A 15,790-nucleotide genomic window follows, 5' to 3' on the forward strand; every position below is an offset into this window, starting at 1 on the left:
CCACTCCAGGATGGGGTATTGGGTGTGAAGGTGGCACCATCTCTTCTCCATAATTGGCCATGAAAGGTCAGTCCTATGGTTGCAGTTCTCCTTGTGGCATTTGGTCCCAAATCTGTCCCCACTGCATGTCCTCATGACCCAGTGTCCTGATTCAGAGCAAATATGAGAGAGAACCCCAGAGGGGCTCCTCTACGACAGCAGATTACATTGGTCCCTCTCCCAACCGGTTCGGGAGGAAATACGGCCTTGGAGAAAAGTGGAAAAAAACCTATTTATTAAAAATAAAACCTAAACAATGTTAAACAATAAAACCACTTGCTGCTCCAAAAGAGATGACAAACTGAGAAAGTCCCCTCCCAGGGTTGCAGCTCAGCTCACTCAGTCTCTGATCAGTCCCACAGGCGCTGGAAATGCCGCAGCCCAGGCTCGGCCCGGTGGGCCCCAGGTGTGAGCTGCCGGTGCCCTGCTGGTGTTCAGGCCAGAGCAGCTTTGAACAGGCCCAGAGAAAGGGAAAAAAACCCTCAGGCCAGGGAACTTTGCCTCAGCTAGCTAAAACTAACTAAAACAAAGGAGAGCTCTGTCCCACTGTCTGTCCATCCACAGACAACACAGCCCAGGAGCAGGAATGTGGAGGAGTGAGTGCAGTGTGTGAAAACAAACTGCTGCTTCTTCTCTGCCCCTTTCACTCTCTGCAACAAGTCCTAAAGGTGGAGAACTTATTATTCAGCATGAACGGATCAAGACTACTGGGGATAAAAGCATCATATAGTCAACCCAGGACACCCATGCAGGATTCCATGCAGCAGAGCACTCCCAGGGAGATGTCCCACACTGGAGTCTGCTGCCATGTTCAGCCTGGCAGTGATGGGCAGAGCCTGCTCAATGTCCCTGGAGTGTTCACATCCTGAGTGCATGGCAGGGAGGAGTGGGGGAGGTGACATTCCCAGCAGCACCACTGCCTGCAGCCTGGACACACCAGGCCTCAGGAGGTGGGCCCGCTCCCACAGGACCCCAGAACTGAACATGGTGGGGGGTTGAGATAGGATAGGAAAGGACAGGAGGGAACCCGGGCACCCCTCCTCATTGTCAGCCCTGGCTCCTGGCCCAGACTCCCTGAGGCCTGTCCTGTGCCTGACCTGGCTTGGGGGTCCCAGAGCATCAACTCCAGACCATGGCTGGTCAATGGCCAGGACTCCTGTCCCTTCTTATCTTGCAGTATGTGCCAATTGGAGGAATTGGTTCTATTTTGGGAAAGGCCATGGGCTCCTTCCCCTGTTTTGCAACCCTCAGTGTTGGCAGCTCTCCCACTGTCCCCTCCTGCTGTCCCCTCCTAGCCCAGCCATGTGCCCATTCTGCCACCTGGCGTCTCCCCCTCAGCCCTGAACCCTGTGCTCCTCTTCTCCTTTTCTGGGTGCTCCTGGCATTCTGGGCTGCCCTGTGCTGCACTGAGGTTTGCACACACTGGCAGCCCCGCGCTCCCAGGACTTCTGGGCTGCCATGGAGCATCCTGAAGGTTCAGAGACATCATAGTGTCCCTCTAGTATAGCCTCAGGGGAGGACATATCTGCCCCAGGGCTGGAGCTTCACTGTGGATATCAGGATTTGAGCCCTGCTGGCAGCTCAGCCCCATTCTGCTGGTCTGTCACTCCCTCCAGCTGGAAAGGGGGAGAGAATTGGGGAGGGTAAAAGAGAAGTCGTGGGTAGAAATGAAGACAGCTACACAGGAAGAGTGAAAGCTTCACAAGTAAGCAAAGTAAAAGAAGGAATTCATTGGTTCACCCCTTCCCATTGCCACTCAGGTGTTCTGTCCCCTGCAGGAGAGCAGGGCTCCACCATGTGTCATGGTGACCTGGCAAGACAACTGCTGTCACTCTGACTGTGCCCCTCTTCCTTCTCCTCCCAGCTCCATCTGCTGAGCATGGTGCCACACTCCCCTCCCTTGGTGCCACAGAGGGATAAGTCCGGAGCATGTGCCCGGGATGGTACAGAGACATTGGGGACACATGTGGTGGCACGACCTGCACTCTGAGCTGAGGCTGGGACAGGGGCTGGACCCGCCAGGAGGGCCACAGGTCAGGGCTGAGGTTGCCCAAATCTGGGGGTCTGTGGCAGCAGAGGATATCAGTGCTCAGATCCTGAGCCGCCTCTCCAGGGCCCCAAACCAGGGCTGGTCACCCCAGTTCAGCTCAGCCCAAGCCCAGCCATGCTCAGCCCCTGTGGTGGCTGAGCTGTGCTCCAACAGCAGCAGTCCTTGTCCTCCTACTCCTGACATCCCTGCTGGCAGTGGCAGCTCCCCAGCTGTAGCCAGTGTGTCCCAGTGGGCTCTGAGAGATTTGGTGTCACATGTTTGGCTAATGGGGTCCCCAAAGCATCAAGAGTATTTGGCAAGTCCCAAGGATAGTGGGCTGGGAGGAAATTGGAGTCTGCCTAGCATCTGTCACTCGCAAACAATCTAGGAAGGCGCTCTGAGCAGCATGGGAAGCAGTGGGAGGAACAGGAAGCTCTGCAGGAGCCCAGGTGCCCTGATGTGGCCAAGGCTCTGTCTGGCACCTGCACGGGGCCAGCAGCACCCACCCTCCTTGGTGCAGCAATGGGCCCCATGGCAGGGCACAAAGAGATGCCAGGACACAAGGAAAGGGGCAAGAGGGGGGGCTAGGACAGGTGGGGAAAGGGTGGGCAAAGGGTGCGTGGCAGGGCTGGGACACAGAGGGACAGAGGGAGAGCTGCCAGCACCAAGGTTTCCAAAAGGAACTAGGTACCCCTGAGGCTTTCCACACACAGAACCACTGTCCATGATTTCCATGTGCCACAGGGACATGGAGGGACAGACAATGCTGTCTGGTGCCCTGGCTGTGGCTTTTGCTCTCCCAGAATAGCAACAATGGCAGGGAACGCATGTCCACAATCCCCTGGGGGCAGCAATGGCACTGTGCCACAGCAGGTACACATCATGGAGTCAGGTCCCTGTCCCTGTCCACATCCCTGCTGGATGCAGGGGGAGCTTGGGGGCATTGGATGTTTCTGGGCACCCAAATCTCTGGTCACCAGCAGGCTCCATTGTCCCCAGACACCCAGTGGGACAATGTTCCAGTGAATTTCCAGTGTGTTCCAGATTTCCCTGTGTGTGCTAAAGGAGTTGCTCAATGTCCCCGCAGTGTTCACATCCTGAGCGCATGGCAGCAGGAACGAGGGGAGGTGACTGTCCCCTGCAGCCTTCCCAAACTGGGCACAGGAGCTGGAGCCACAGGCAGAGGGCCCCAGGACTGAATGTGTTGGGGCACTGAGATAACACAGGACAGGACGGGAGAGACCCTGGGCACCTCTCCTCCTGGCTGCCCACCACCCCGTGGCTCCTGGCATGGGGAGGCAGCAGGACCCCCGGCCAGCTCGGGTGAAGGCCACGGGGAGGCTGGGCCAGGAAAGATTGCACAGAGCCAGGGACACACAGCAGGGCCGAGCCCCGGCTGGGCTGGAGCCAAGCCCGACCCCAAGGGCATCCAGCCCAAGCAGGGCTGGCAGGGGAGGACAGCAGGGGAGGGCCGTGCCCCAGCACTGCATAAAAAGCCCCCGCAGGGCCAGGGAGCAGTGAGCCTGTGAGAAGAGCCCAGAGCAGCAGTGCCAGAGCTGTAGGAGAAGGGCCATGGAGCAGTACTTCTCAGCCACGCAGAAGATGGAGCAGGAGGTGATGTTCCCCAGCCTGCTGCGAGGGGTCTTCCCGCAGGAGGAGGGGGCAGCCCCGGCTGCCGAGAGCCGCACGGACCTCTACGAGCGCTACCAGCTCCTCAAGGCCATCAAGCCCATGGTGGAGAAAGGCCTGGCCTCTGGGGGTGACCAGAGCCCCAGCGGTGCCGACACCGACGGCGATACATCCTTGGACAGCAGCGGGGCCGAGGATGCCCAGCTCGAGGAGCGCCTGTCCCAGCACCTGACTGGCCTGCAGCAGGTCCTCACCCACCTCACCAGGGACACCAACGCCCTGACCCGCAGGTACAGCCAGATCCTGGAGCAGATCAACCTCAGCGAGGGGCAGCCCAGCTGGTGACCCTGTCCTGGCCACCAGGTAAGACCTGGGGACATGCACAATCCAGGGGCAGCAAGACAGTGGGTGGCTTCCCTGTTGGGAGAGGTGCCCAGCAGTGAAGGGGTGGGGATGTGCTGGGAAGGGCCTGGGAATGGAGGCTGTCCCCTCAGCTGGGAGTGGATATCCCTTGCCATGCTGGAGGAGGGAGCCTGGCCCATTGCTCTGTGCAGAGACTGCAGGGCTTCAGGGTCTGTGGACTCAGGGTTGATGGTCCTTGTGTCCCCCTGGGATGATCCTTGGAGTTAAGGAATGCTGCTGTTGCAGGACAGGTGCTGGTGTCAGGAAGCACAAGACATCCCCGTGGCTGACCACTGCAGGCTCTCCCCAGTCCCGCTGGCATTCCCCGCTCCCTGGCAGCTGATGGCATCTCCTGGCCCCGACACCGGAGATGGCTGTGAGCACTGCAGAACCAGATGGTGCCTTATACTCATCGGAAGAAGCATCCAGCTGTGCTGGCAAGGCCATTGGAAGGGCTGCAGGCTCATAGCCTCCTCTTTATTTTCAAAGAGTGGCACCAAATTGCGAGTGTTGTGCTGTCTCCTCGACTTCCAACAGTCCCTGGAGATTGCCAAGCCCTTTTCCAGCTGGTACCTGGACTCCAAGGGCATTCCCACTGTTTTTGCTAATAAATGAATCCCTGGGAAGCCAGTGTTGTCAGTGTGCTGCTTTCACTCATGGAGTGCCCCAGGGACAATGGCAGGGGGACACTGGCTCTGCAGGGTGGGATCTTTCCAGGGCCATGCTGGGAAATATGAATGGGACAAAGAGTCCCAAAGTTGTGGGATTGTTTGGGTTGGAAGGGATCTTCAGAGACCACCTAGTGTAATGCCCTGCTGTGTGCTGGGACATCTTGCACTAGAACAGGTGGCTCAGGACTGTGTTGAACCTCAGGGCCTGTGCAAACTCACTGGGCAACCTGTTCCTTTGTGTCACCAGCCTCAGGCTGAAATGTTTCATCCCTTTGTTGACAGCAACATCTCAAAAGCTCATGCCTGATTTCTGTGCACAAAAAATGTGGGTCTGCCCAGCACTCGGCCCAGTCATGCAACAGTGAGGGGCAGCAGAGCTGTAGGTCTCAGCCCCTCTAGGCAGCAGCTGCCCCAAGATCCCAGCTCCATGTACAGACACCCCAGCCCTTGGATACACTGGAGATTCCCATCTCCTCTCTCCTGATCACGCCATTTCTCTCAGCTGCTGAGACCACTCTGGCTTTGGCTTGTCCTGCCCCAGCGTGGGCAGCAGGGACAGGGTCTCCAGCCAGCTGTGGGGGTGTGAACTGCTGAGGGGACTGGGGGCTCTGGTGGAGGCAGCTGAGGCCAGACCCAGAAGTGCCCTCTCTGAAAGGGCCATGGCCAGGATCAAGGGGGGTCAAGGACAGTTCTGAGGGGTTTGGGACATCCAGAGTAATGGGAGATGTCTCAGCAGGACGCTCTGGGGATGATACATAGTCATTTGGACATGGGGGTGACATTTCCCCTCCCCTGAACCATGCCTGGCTCCCCAGGAGGACAGTGAGTTGAGGACAGGCTGCCCAAACACCAGCTCTGTGGCTGCTGGAACCCAAGGATCTCATTGCACCAGCACCCAGGAGTCCTGCTTTTCTAGGAAAGCAGCTGCCAGTCAGCGAGTTAATGAGAATCTCCATTGTATCCCAAAGCTGGGATGACTGGACATTGAGCTGGGGCCTTGAGGGAGGCTACTTTCCAGAGGTGCCAACCCCTCAGCTCTGCTGCCCCTCACTATTGCATGACTGGGCAGAGTGTGGGAATGATTCACAGTTGCTGTGAACAGAAATCAGGCATCAGCTTTTGTGGTGCTGTTAAAAATGGGAACACACTCCTGGTGCTAATGTGATTTCAGGATTTATTACAGTTAGGCCTTAAGCTTAGGGGGCTCGCTGGTCAAGCAGGAGCGTTCCAGTGGAGGACGCTGCATCACCAGTGCTGGATCTCCTTCTTTCATGAGCAGCAATGTTCCCAGTGTTCCAGGTGGAGTGATATGGCTTCAATGCCTCGGATGACCCTTTTTTTTGTTGTTTTTAGTCTTTGGATGGGTTTCTGTTGGGATCCTTCATTTGCAGGAAGGTTTAAGGCGCTTGCTTGGCCCATTGCAGTTCTGTCCTGCCTGGTTTCTTTTGCTTGGGTAGTGGTGCACGTGACTTAGGTGTAATATGGGACATTGAGTACCGTATGTCTTATGACTCCCCTTTTATCCTCCTTTACAATATAACAACCAAACTTTTAAACACACTTGCTTAAGAATTATCCACTTTTTCAATAACAGTTTCTAACATATTTTTGTCCGTGCTGCGGTCAACCAAAGGAAGAAACATTTCAGACTGAGGCTGGTGACACAAAGGAACAGGTTGCCCAGTGAGTTTGCACAGGCCCTGAGGTTCAACACAGTCCTGAGCCACCTGTTCTAGTGCACCATGTCCCAGCACACAGCAGAGCATTGCACTAGGTGATCTCTGAAGATCCCTTCCAACACAACCAATCCCACAGCTTTGGGATTCTTTGTCCCATACACATTCCCCAGCATGGCCCTGGAAAGATCCCACCCTGCAGAGCCAGTGTCCCCCTGCCATTGTCCCTGGGGCACTCCATGAGTGAAAGCAGCACACTGACAACACTGGCTTCCCAGGGATTCTTTTATTAGAAAAAACACTGGGAAAAGCCCTTGGAGTCCAGGTACCAGCTGGAAAAGGGCTTGGCAATCTCCAGGGACTGTTGGAGGTCATGGTCACATCACAACACTCGCAATTTGGTGCCACTCTTTGAAAATAAAGAGGCCACGAGCCTGCAGCCCTTCCAATGGCCTTGCCAGCACAGCCAGATGCTTCTTCCGATGAGGATAAGGCACCATCTGGTTCTGCAGTGCTCACAGCCATCTCCGGTGCCGGGGCCGGCAGATCCCATCAGCTGCCAGGGAGTGGGGAATGCCAGCGGGACTGGGGAGAGCCTGCAGTGGTCAGCCATGGGGATGTCTTGTGCTTCCTGACACCAGCACCTGTCCTGCAACAGCAGCATTCCTTAGCTCCAAGGATCATCCCAGGGGGACACAAGGACCATCAACCCTGAGTCCACAGACCCTGAAGCCCAGCAGTCTCTGCACAGAGCAATGGGCCAGGCTCCCTCCTCCAGCATGGCAAGGGATATCCATCTCCAGCTGAGGGGACAGCCCCCATTCCCAGGCCCTTCCCAGCACATCCCCACCCCTTCACTGCTGGGCACCTCTTCCAACAGGGAAGCCACCCACTGTCTTGCTGCCCCTGGACTGTGCATGTCCCCAGGTCTTACCTGGTGGCCAGGACAGGGTCACCAGCTGGGCTGCCCCTCGCTGAGGTTGATCTGCTCCAGGATCTGGCTGTACCTACGGGTCAGGGCGTTGGTGTCCCTGGTGAGGTGGGTGAGGACCTGCTGCAGGCCAGTCAGGTGCTGGGACAGGCGCTCCTCGAGCTGGGCATCCTCGGCCCCGCTGCTGTCCAAGGATGTGTCGCCATCGGTGTTGGCACCACTGGGGCTCTGGTCACCCCCAGAGGCCAGGCCTTTCTCCACCATGGGCTTGATGGCCTTGAGGAGCTGGTAGCGCTCGTAGAGGTCCGTGCGGCTCTCGGCAGCCGGGGCTGCCCCCTCCTCCTGCGGGAAGACCCCTCGCAGCAGGCTGGGGAACATCACCTCCTGCTCCATCTTCTGCGTGGCTGAGAAGTACTGCTCCATGGCCCTTCTCCTACAGCTCTGGCACTGCTGCTCTGGGCTCTTCTCACAGGCTCACTGCTCCCTGGCCCTGCGGGGGCTTTTTATGCAGTGCTGGGGCACGGCCCTCCCCTGCTGTCCTCCCCTGCCAGCCCTGCTTGGGCTGGATGCCCTTGGGGTCGGGCTTGGCTCCAGCCCAGCTGGGGCTCGGCCCTGCTGTGTGTCCCTGGCTCTGTGCAATCTTTCCTGGCCCAGCCTCCCCGTGGCCTTCACCCGAGCTGGCCGGGGGTCCTGCTGCCTCCCCATGCCAGGAGCCACGGGGTGGTGGGCAGCCAGGAGGAGAGGTGCCCAGGGTCTCTCCCGTCCTGTCCTGTGTTATCTCAGTGCCCCAACACGTTCAGTCCTGGGGCCCTCTGCCTGTGGCTCCAGCTCCTGTGCCCAGTTTGGGAAGGCTGCAGGGGACAGTCACCTCCCCTCGTTCCTGCTGCCATGCGCTCAGGATGTGAACACTGCGGGGACATTGAGCAACTCCTTTAGCACACAAAGGGAAATCTGGAACACACTGGAAATTCACTGGAACATTGTCCCACTGGGTGTCTGGGGGACAATGGAGCCTGCTGGTGACCAGAGATTTGGGTGCCCAGAAACTTCCAATGCCCCCAAGCTCCCCCTGCATCCAGCAGGGATGTGGACAGGGACAGGGACATGACTCCATGATGTGTAACTGCTGTTGCACAGTGCCATTGCTGCCCCCAGGGGATTGTGGACATGCGTTCCCTGCCATTGTTGCTATTCTGGGAGAGCAAAAGCCACAGCCAGGGCACCAGACAGCATTGCCTCTCTCTACATGTCCCTGGTGTGTGTGGTAATCATGGACAGTGGTTCTGTGTGTTGAAAGGCTGTGGGGTACCTGGTTCCTTTTGCAAACCTTGGTGCTCGCAGCTCTCCCTCTGTCCCTCTCTGTTCCAGCCCTGCCACGCACTCTTTGCCAACCCTTTCCCCACCTGTCCTAGCCCCCCCTCTTGCCCCTTTCCTTGTGTCCTGGCATCTCTTTGTGCCCTGCCATGGGGCCCATTGCTGCACCAAGGAGTGTGGGTGCTGCTGGCCCCGTGCAGGTGCCAGACAGAGCCTTGACCACATCAGGGCATCTGTGGAGCTTCCTCGAGGTGCAGGCACATCATAAGGCATTGGGGACACAGGAGAGGCTTTGCCCTTCTGCTCACCCCACTGCATCTCAACCTGCTCATAGAGAGCCTGGCGGACCGGGGCCAAGCAGACTCTGATTGCTCCCCAGCTTTTTGTGTTCCGGATATGAATATTTAACAAATGCTCTCTGTTCCATTGGGGACCCCACTAGGGAGAGGAGAAGCAGTGGGTTCAGGGCTGAGAGGTAGAGGCCGGGTGGCAGAATGGGCACCTGGCTGGGCTAAGAGGGGACAGCAGGAGGGGACAGTGGGAGAACTGCCAACACTGAAAATTGCACAGGGGAGGTAGTATCCTGTGCCCTTTCCTAAAATAGAACCAATTCCTGCAATTGCCACATACTGCAAGATAAGAAGGGACAGGAGTCCTGGCCATTGATAAGCCATGGGGTCCACTCCAGGATGGGGTATTGGTTGTGAAGGTGGCACCACCTGTGCCCCACAATTGGCCATGAAAGCTCTGTGCCATGGATGCAGTTCCCTCTGTGGCATTTGGTCCCATCTCTGTTACCATTGCACGTCCTCATGACCCAGTGTTCTGGTTCAGGGCAAAAATGGGAGAGAACCCTCAGAGGGGCTCCTCTACGACCGCAGATTACATTGGTCCGTTTCCGCATCCGGTTTGGGAGGAAATACGGCCTTGGAGAAAAGTGGAAAAAAACCTATTTATTAAACAATAAAATCTAAACAATGTTAAACAATAAAACCCCTTGCTGCTCCAAAACAGATCACAAACTCAGAAAAGTCCCCTCCCCGGGTTGCAGCTCAGCTCTTTCAGTCTCTGATCAGTCCCTCAGGCGCTGGAAATGCCGCAGCCCAGGCCCGGCCCGGTGGGCCCCAGGTGTGAGCTGCCAGTGCCCTGCTGGTGTTCAGGCCAGAGCAGCTTTGAACAGGCCCAGAGAAAGGGAAAAAAACCCTCAGGCCAGGGAACTTGTTTGCCTCAGCTAGCTAAAACTCACTAAACAACGGAGAGCTCTGTCCCGCTGTCTGTCCATCCACAGACAACACAGCCCAGGAGCAGGAATGTGGAGGAGTGAGTGCAGTGTGTGAAAACAAACTGCTGCTTCTTCTCTGCCCCTTTCACTCTCTGCAACAAGTCCTAAAGGTGGAGAACTTATTATTCAGCATGAACGGATCAAGACTACTGGGGATAAAAGCATGATATAGTCAACCCAGGACACCCATGCAGGATTCCATGCAGCAGAGCACTCCCAGGGAGATGTCCCACACTGGAGTCTGCTGCCATGTTCAGCCTGGCAGTGATGGGCAGAGCCTGCTCAATGTCCCTGGAGTGTTCACATCCTGAGTGCATGGCAGGGAGGAGTGGGGGAGGTGACATTCCCAGCAGCACCACTGCCTGCAGCCTGGACACACCAGGCCTCAGGAGGTGGGCCCGCTCCCACAGGACCCCAGAACTGAACATGGTGGGGGGGTTGAGATAGGATAGGAAAGGACAGGAGAGAACTGGGGCACTCCTCCTCATTGTCAGCCCCGGCTCCTGGCCCAGACCCCCTGAGGCCTGTCCTGTGCCTGACCTGGCTTGTGGGTCCCAGTGCATCAGCCCCAGACCATGGCTGGTCAATGGCCAGGACTCCTGTCCCTTCTTATCTTGCAGTATGTGCCAATTGCAGGAATTGGTTCTATTTTGGGAAAGGCCATGGGCTCCTTCCCCTGTTTTGCAACCCTCAGTGTTGGCAGCTCTCCCACTGTCCCCTCCTGCTGTCCCCTCCTAGCCCAGCCAGGTGCCCATTCTGCCACCTGGCCTCTCTCCCATAGCAGGGCTCCACAGTATGTCATGCTGACCTGGCAAGACAACTGCTGTCCCTCTGACTGTGCCCCTCTTCCTTCTCCTCCCAGCTCCATCTGCTGAGCATGGTGCCACGCTCCCCTCCCTTGGTGCCACAGAGTGATAAGACTGGAGCATGTGCCCGGCATGGTACAGAGACATTGGGGACACATGTGGTGGCATGACCTGCACTCTGAGCTGAGGCTGGGACAGGGGCTGGACCCGCCAGGTCAGGGCTGAGGTTGCCCAAATTTGGGTGTCTGTGGCAGCAGAGACCTGAGGATATCAGTGCAGCTCCTGGGGGCCCTGCTGGTCCTGAGCAGCCTGCCCGGGGCACCAAACCAGGGCTGGGCACCCCAGTTCAGCTCAGCCCAAAGCCAGCCATGCTGCACCCCCATTGTGGCTGTACTGTGCTCCAACAGCAGCAGTCCTTGCCCTCCCACTCCTGCCATCCCTGCTGGCAGCGGCAACTCCCAAGCTGTACCCAGTGTCTCCCATTCGGATGTGGGAGATATATGGTTGCAATTTTGGCAAACATGACCTTCAGAGGCCCAGAGAGGATTTGGCAATTATTCATGACCCAAGGATAATGACCTGGGAAGCCATCAATGTCTGCTGAGCCTGTGTTACCCCCAAACATTCTGCCATGCTCCCTATGAGCAGCTAGGGAGGCGGTGGGGGGAGCAGAAGGGCAAATCATTCACTGCGTCGCTCTATGCCCAGAGCCCTGTCATGTGCCTGCACCTCCAGGAAGCTCCACAGGTGGCCTGATGTGGCCAAGGCTCTGTCTGGCACCTGCACGGGGCCAGCAGCACCCACACTCCTTGGTGCAGCAATGGGCCCCATGGCAGGGCACAAAGAGATGCCAGGACACAAGGAAAGGGACAAGAGGGGGGGCCAGGACAGGTGGGGAAAGGGTGGGCAAAGAGTGCGTGGCAGGGCTGGGACAGAGGGAGAGCTGCCAGCACAAAGGGTAGGAAAAGGAACCAGGTACCCCACAGCCTTTCCACACACAGAACCACTGTCCCTGATTTCCATGCACCACAGGGACATGGAGGGACAGACAATGCTGTCTGGTGCCCTGGCTGTGGCTTTTGCTCTCCCAGAATAGCAACAATGACAGGGAACGCATGTCCACAATCCCCTGGGGGCAGCAATGGCACTGTGCTGCTGCCACAGCAGGTACACATCATGGAGTCATGTCCCTGTCCCTGTCCACATCTCTGCTGGATGCAGGGGGAGCTTGGGGGCATTGGAAGTTTCTGGGCACCCAAATCTCTGGTCACCAGCAGGCTCCATTGTCCCCCAGACACCCAGTGGGACAATGTTCCAGTGAATTTCCAGTGTGTTCCAGATTTCCCTGTGTGTGCTAAAGGAGTTGCTCAATGTCCCCGCAGTGTTCACGTCCTGAGCGCATGGCAGCAGGAACGAGGGGAGGTGACTGTCCCCTGCAGCCTTCCCAAACTGGGCACAGGAGCTGGAGCCACAGGCAGAGGGCCCCAGGACTGAACGTGTTGGGGCACTGAGATAACACAGGACAGGACGGGAGAGACCCTGGGCACCTCTCCTCCTGGCTGCCCACCACCCCGTGGCTCCTGGCATGGGGAGGCAGCAGGACCCCCGGCCAGCTCGGGTGAAGGCCACGGGGAGGCTGGGCCAGGAAAGATTGCACAGAGCCAGGGACACACAGCAGGGCCGAGCCCCGGCTGGGCTGGAGCCAAGCCCGACCCCAAGGGCATCCAGCCCAAGCAGGGCTGGCAGGGGAGGACAGCAGGGGAGGGCCGTGCCCCAGCACTGCATAAAAAGCCCCCGCAGGGCCAGGGAGCAGTGAGCCTGTGAGAAGAGCCCAGAGCAGCAGTGCCAGAGCTGTAGGAGAAGGGCCATGGAGCAGTACTTCTCAGCCACGCAGAAGATGGAGCAGGAGGTGATGTTCCCCAGCCTGCTGCGAGGGGTCTTCCCGCAGGAGGAGGGGGCAGCCCCGGCTGCCGAGAGCCGCACGGACCTCTACGAGCGCTACCAGCTCCTCAAGGCCATCAAGCCCATGGTGGAGAAAGGCCTGGCCTCTGGGGGTGACCAGAGCCCCAGCGGTGCCGACACCGACGGCGACACATCCTTGGACAGCAACGGGGCCGAGGATGCCCAGCTCGAGGAGCGCCTGTCCCAGCACCTGACTGGCCTGCAGCAGGTCCTCACCCACCTCACCAGGGACACCAACGCCCTGACCCGCAGGTACAGCCAGATCCTGGAGCAGATCAACCTCAGCGAGGGGCAGCCCAGCTGGTGACCCTGTCCTGGCCACCAGGTAAGACCTGGGGACATGCACAGTCCAGGGGCAGCAAGACAGTGGGTGGCTTCCCTGTTGGGAGAGGTGCCCAGCAGTGAAGGGGTGGGGATGTGCTGGGAAGGGCCTGGGAATGGGGGCTGTCCCCTCAGCTGGGGATGGATATCCCTCTCCATGCTGGAGGAGGGAGCCTGGCCCATTGCTCTGTGCAGAGACTGCTGGGCTTCAGGGTGTGTGGACTCAGGGGTGATGGTCCTTGTGTCCCCCTGGGATGATCCTTGGAGTTAAGGAATGCTGCTGTTGCAGGACAGGTGCTGGTGTCCGGAAGCACAAGACGTCCCCGTGGCTGGCCACTGCAGGCTCTCCCCAGTCCCGCTGGCATTCCCCGCTCCGTGGCAGCTGATGGGATCTGCCGGCATCGGCACCGGAGATGGCTGTGAGCACTTCAGAATCAGATGGTGCCTTATCCTCATAGGAAGAAGCATCCGGCTGTGCTGGCAAGGCCATTGGAAGGGCTGCAGGCTCGTGGCCTCCTCTTTATTTTCAAAGAGTGGCACCAAATTGGATGTGTTGTGTTGTCTCCTCGACTTCCAACAGTCCCTGGAGATTGCCAAGCCCTTTTCCAGCTGGTACCTGGACTCCAAGGGCTTTTCCCACTGTTATTTCTAATAAAAGAATCCCTGGGAAGCTAGTGTTGTCAGTGTGCTGCTTTCACTCATGGAGTGCCCCAGGGACAATGGCAGGGGGACACTGGCTCTGCAGGGTGGGATCTTTCCATAGCCATGCTGGGGAATGTGAATGGGACAAAGAATCCCAGAGCTGTGAGATTGTGTTGGAAGGGATCTTCAGAGATCACCTAGTGCAATGCTCTGCTGTGTGCTGGGACATCTTGCACTAGAACAGGTGACTCAGGAGTGTGTTGAACCTCAGGGCCTGTGCAAACTCACTGGGCAACCTGTTCCTTTGTGTCACCAGCCTCAGGCTGAAATGTTTCATCCCTTTGTTGACAGCAACACAGAGAAAAGGTGATGCCTGATTTCTGTGCACAAAAAATGCGGGTCAGACCAGCACTCGGCCCAGTCATGCAACAGTGAGGGGCAGCAGAGCTGTAGGTCTCAGCCCCTCTAGGCAGCAGCTGCCCCAAGATCCCAGCTCCATGTACAGACACCCCAGCCCTTGGATACACTGGAGATTCCCATCTCCTCTCTCCTGATCACGCCATTTCTCTCAGCTGCTGAGACCACTCTGGCTTTGGCTTGTCCTTCCCCAGCGTGGGCAGCAGGGACAGGGTCTCCAGCCAGCTGTGGGGGTGTGAACTGCTGAGGGGACTGGGGGCTCTGGAGGAGGCAGCTGAGGCCAGACCCAGAAGTGCCCTCTCTGAAAGGGCCATGGCCAGGATCAAGGGTGGTCAAGGACAGTTCTGAGGGGTTTGGGACATCCAGAGTAATGGGAGATGTCTCAGCAGGAGGCACTGGGGATTATACATAGTCATTTGGACATGAGGGTGACATTTTCCCTCTCCTGAGCGATGGCGTGGCTCCCCAGAGAGGACGGTGCGTTGAGGACAGGCTGCCCAAACACCAGCTCTGTGGCCACTGGGACCCAAGGATCTCACTGCACCAGCACCCAGGAGTCCTGCTTTTCTAGGAAAGCAGCTGCCAGTCAGCGAGTTTCCCTATTGAGGGCAAACAGAATTCCCTCCAGACAGAGGGAGGATTTCAGAGCTCATCTGCTCTCTGTCTCTCCTCAGTCTGGGCAATGTTGCAGTCTTGTGATATCCAGAGGAAACGGAGCATGAGGGGCATACTGGGAGAGTCCTCGGCCAGCCCCACTGCAATGGCACCTCTGGCTGGGACATGATGGAGCTGTGCCTTTGGAGCTCCCTGGTCTCCATGCTCATTGCTGAGACAGGTGTTGAACCATAAGGAATGGATGGGGACTGGTTCCTGCAGAGGAGAGAACCATGGAGGGGGCAATGTCCCTCTGGTGGTTTATCTGTCTGTTGCTCAAGGGTGGGATCTGTGTTCCCTGGAGAACACTGCTGGCTGTGCTGGTTTAGGCAGCTGTGGAGTTAATTTTCTTTTCTCATTTCTGTATTGCCACTCTGGTGTAGAGACTGCAGCACATGGAAACGTGGGAGGAAACACTGTTGGGATAATTGATCTCAACCAACCCACGGGACATTTCAAACGATAACACATCAGTATATATAGTGTGGGGAAGAAGTGAGCCACACTTGGAATGATGGCCTTTGTCTTCCGAGGTCAGCATTACCTGTGATGGACCCTGCAGTCCTGGGGATTGCTGAACACCCACCTGCCCATGGGAAGTGATGAATTAATTCCTTGCTTTGCTCTGTTTGCATGCATGGCTTTTGCTTTCCCTATTACATTGGTTTTATTTCAGCCCACATCTTTTCTCATTCTTGCCCTTGATTGTCTCTCTGATCCTGCTGGTGGGGCAGTGAGTGAGTGGCTGTGTGGGCCTTGGTGGGTGGCTGGGGTCAAAGCCTGCTGGTGTCACAGTGAGGGACACTTGCAGTCCCCTGCAGCCATGGCTTTGGGCTTGGGCAGCGCTCAGCAGCCGGAGAGGCTCTGGTGCCCCAGGGCAGTGTCACAGCAGGACACGGGGTGAAGGTCCAACCATGGCTCTTGAACATGACCAGTGGGTGACGCAGGATGTCCCCAAAGGCCGGTGACCTGGGGCAGCTGGAAGGGTTTGCTGACGTCTTGTGGGCTGCTTGCA

The 15,790-nt window shown here is 57.6% G+C and overlaps 3 protein-coding genes across 6 annotated transcripts; 2 read left to right on the forward strand and 1 right to left on the reverse strand.

The window, feature by feature from the left end:
* Positions 1 to 3,591: 3,591 nt before the first annotated feature.
* On the forward strand, positions 3,592 to 4,725 carry LOC132070333 (thyroid hormone-inducible hepatic protein-like). Of its 2 annotated transcripts, none has more exons than XM_059467024.1 (2): positions 3,592 to 4,060; positions 4,346 to 4,725. In XM_059467024.1, exon 1 carries the CDS (start codon positions 3,641 to 3,643, stop codon positions 4,040 to 4,042), a length of 402 nt encoding a protein of 133 aa, XP_059323007.1. In that variant the 5' UTR covers positions 3,592 to 3,640; the 3' UTR covers positions 4,043 to 4,060; positions 4,346 to 4,725. The 2 variants fall into 2 exon arrangements, with proteins under 2 accessions (XP_059323007.1, XP_059323008.1); XM_059467025.1 differs by having other exon boundaries at positions 4,351 to 4,725.
* A 1,992-nt stretch (positions 4,726 to 6,717) lies between these two features.
* Positions 6,718 to 7,844, reverse strand: LOC132069594 (thyroid hormone-inducible hepatic protein-like). Of its 2 annotated transcripts, none has more exons than XM_059465902.1 (2): positions 7,381 to 7,844; positions 6,718 to 7,090 (listed from the first exon to the last, which is right to left on the reverse strand). In XM_059465902.1, the coding sequence occupies exon 1, from the start codon at positions 7,798 to 7,800 to the stop codon at positions 7,399 to 7,401; it is 402 nt and encodes a 133-aa protein (XP_059321885.1). In that variant the 5' UTR covers positions 7,801 to 7,844; the 3' UTR covers positions 6,718 to 7,090; positions 7,381 to 7,398. The 2 variants fall into 2 exon arrangements, with proteins under 2 accessions (XP_059321885.1, XP_059321884.1); XM_059465901.1 differs by having other exon boundaries at positions 6,718 to 7,095.
* Positions 7,845 to 12,575: 4,731 nt separating this feature from the next.
* On the forward strand, positions 12,576 to 13,732 carry LOC132070343 (thyroid hormone-inducible hepatic protein-like). Of its 2 annotated transcripts, none has more exons than XM_059467036.1 (2): positions 12,576 to 13,066; positions 13,352 to 13,732. In XM_059467036.1, exon 1 carries the CDS (start codon positions 12,647 to 12,649, stop codon positions 13,046 to 13,048), a length of 402 nt encoding a protein of 133 aa, XP_059323019.1. In that variant the 5' UTR covers positions 12,576 to 12,646; the 3' UTR covers positions 13,049 to 13,066; positions 13,352 to 13,732. The 2 variants fall into 2 exon arrangements, with proteins under 2 accessions (XP_059323019.1, XP_059323020.1); XM_059467037.1 differs by having other exon boundaries at positions 13,357 to 13,732.
* Positions 13,733 to 15,790: the final 2,058 nt, after the last annotated feature.

The sequence above is a fragment of the Ammospiza nelsoni genome, chromosome 2 (genome assembly GCF_027579445.1).
Source record: "Ammospiza nelsoni isolate bAmmNel1 chromosome 2, bAmmNel1.pri, whole genome shotgun sequence".
In the NCBI taxonomy this organism is placed as follows: Eukaryota; Metazoa; Chordata; class Aves; order Passeriformes; family Passerellidae; genus Ammospiza; species Ammospiza nelsoni.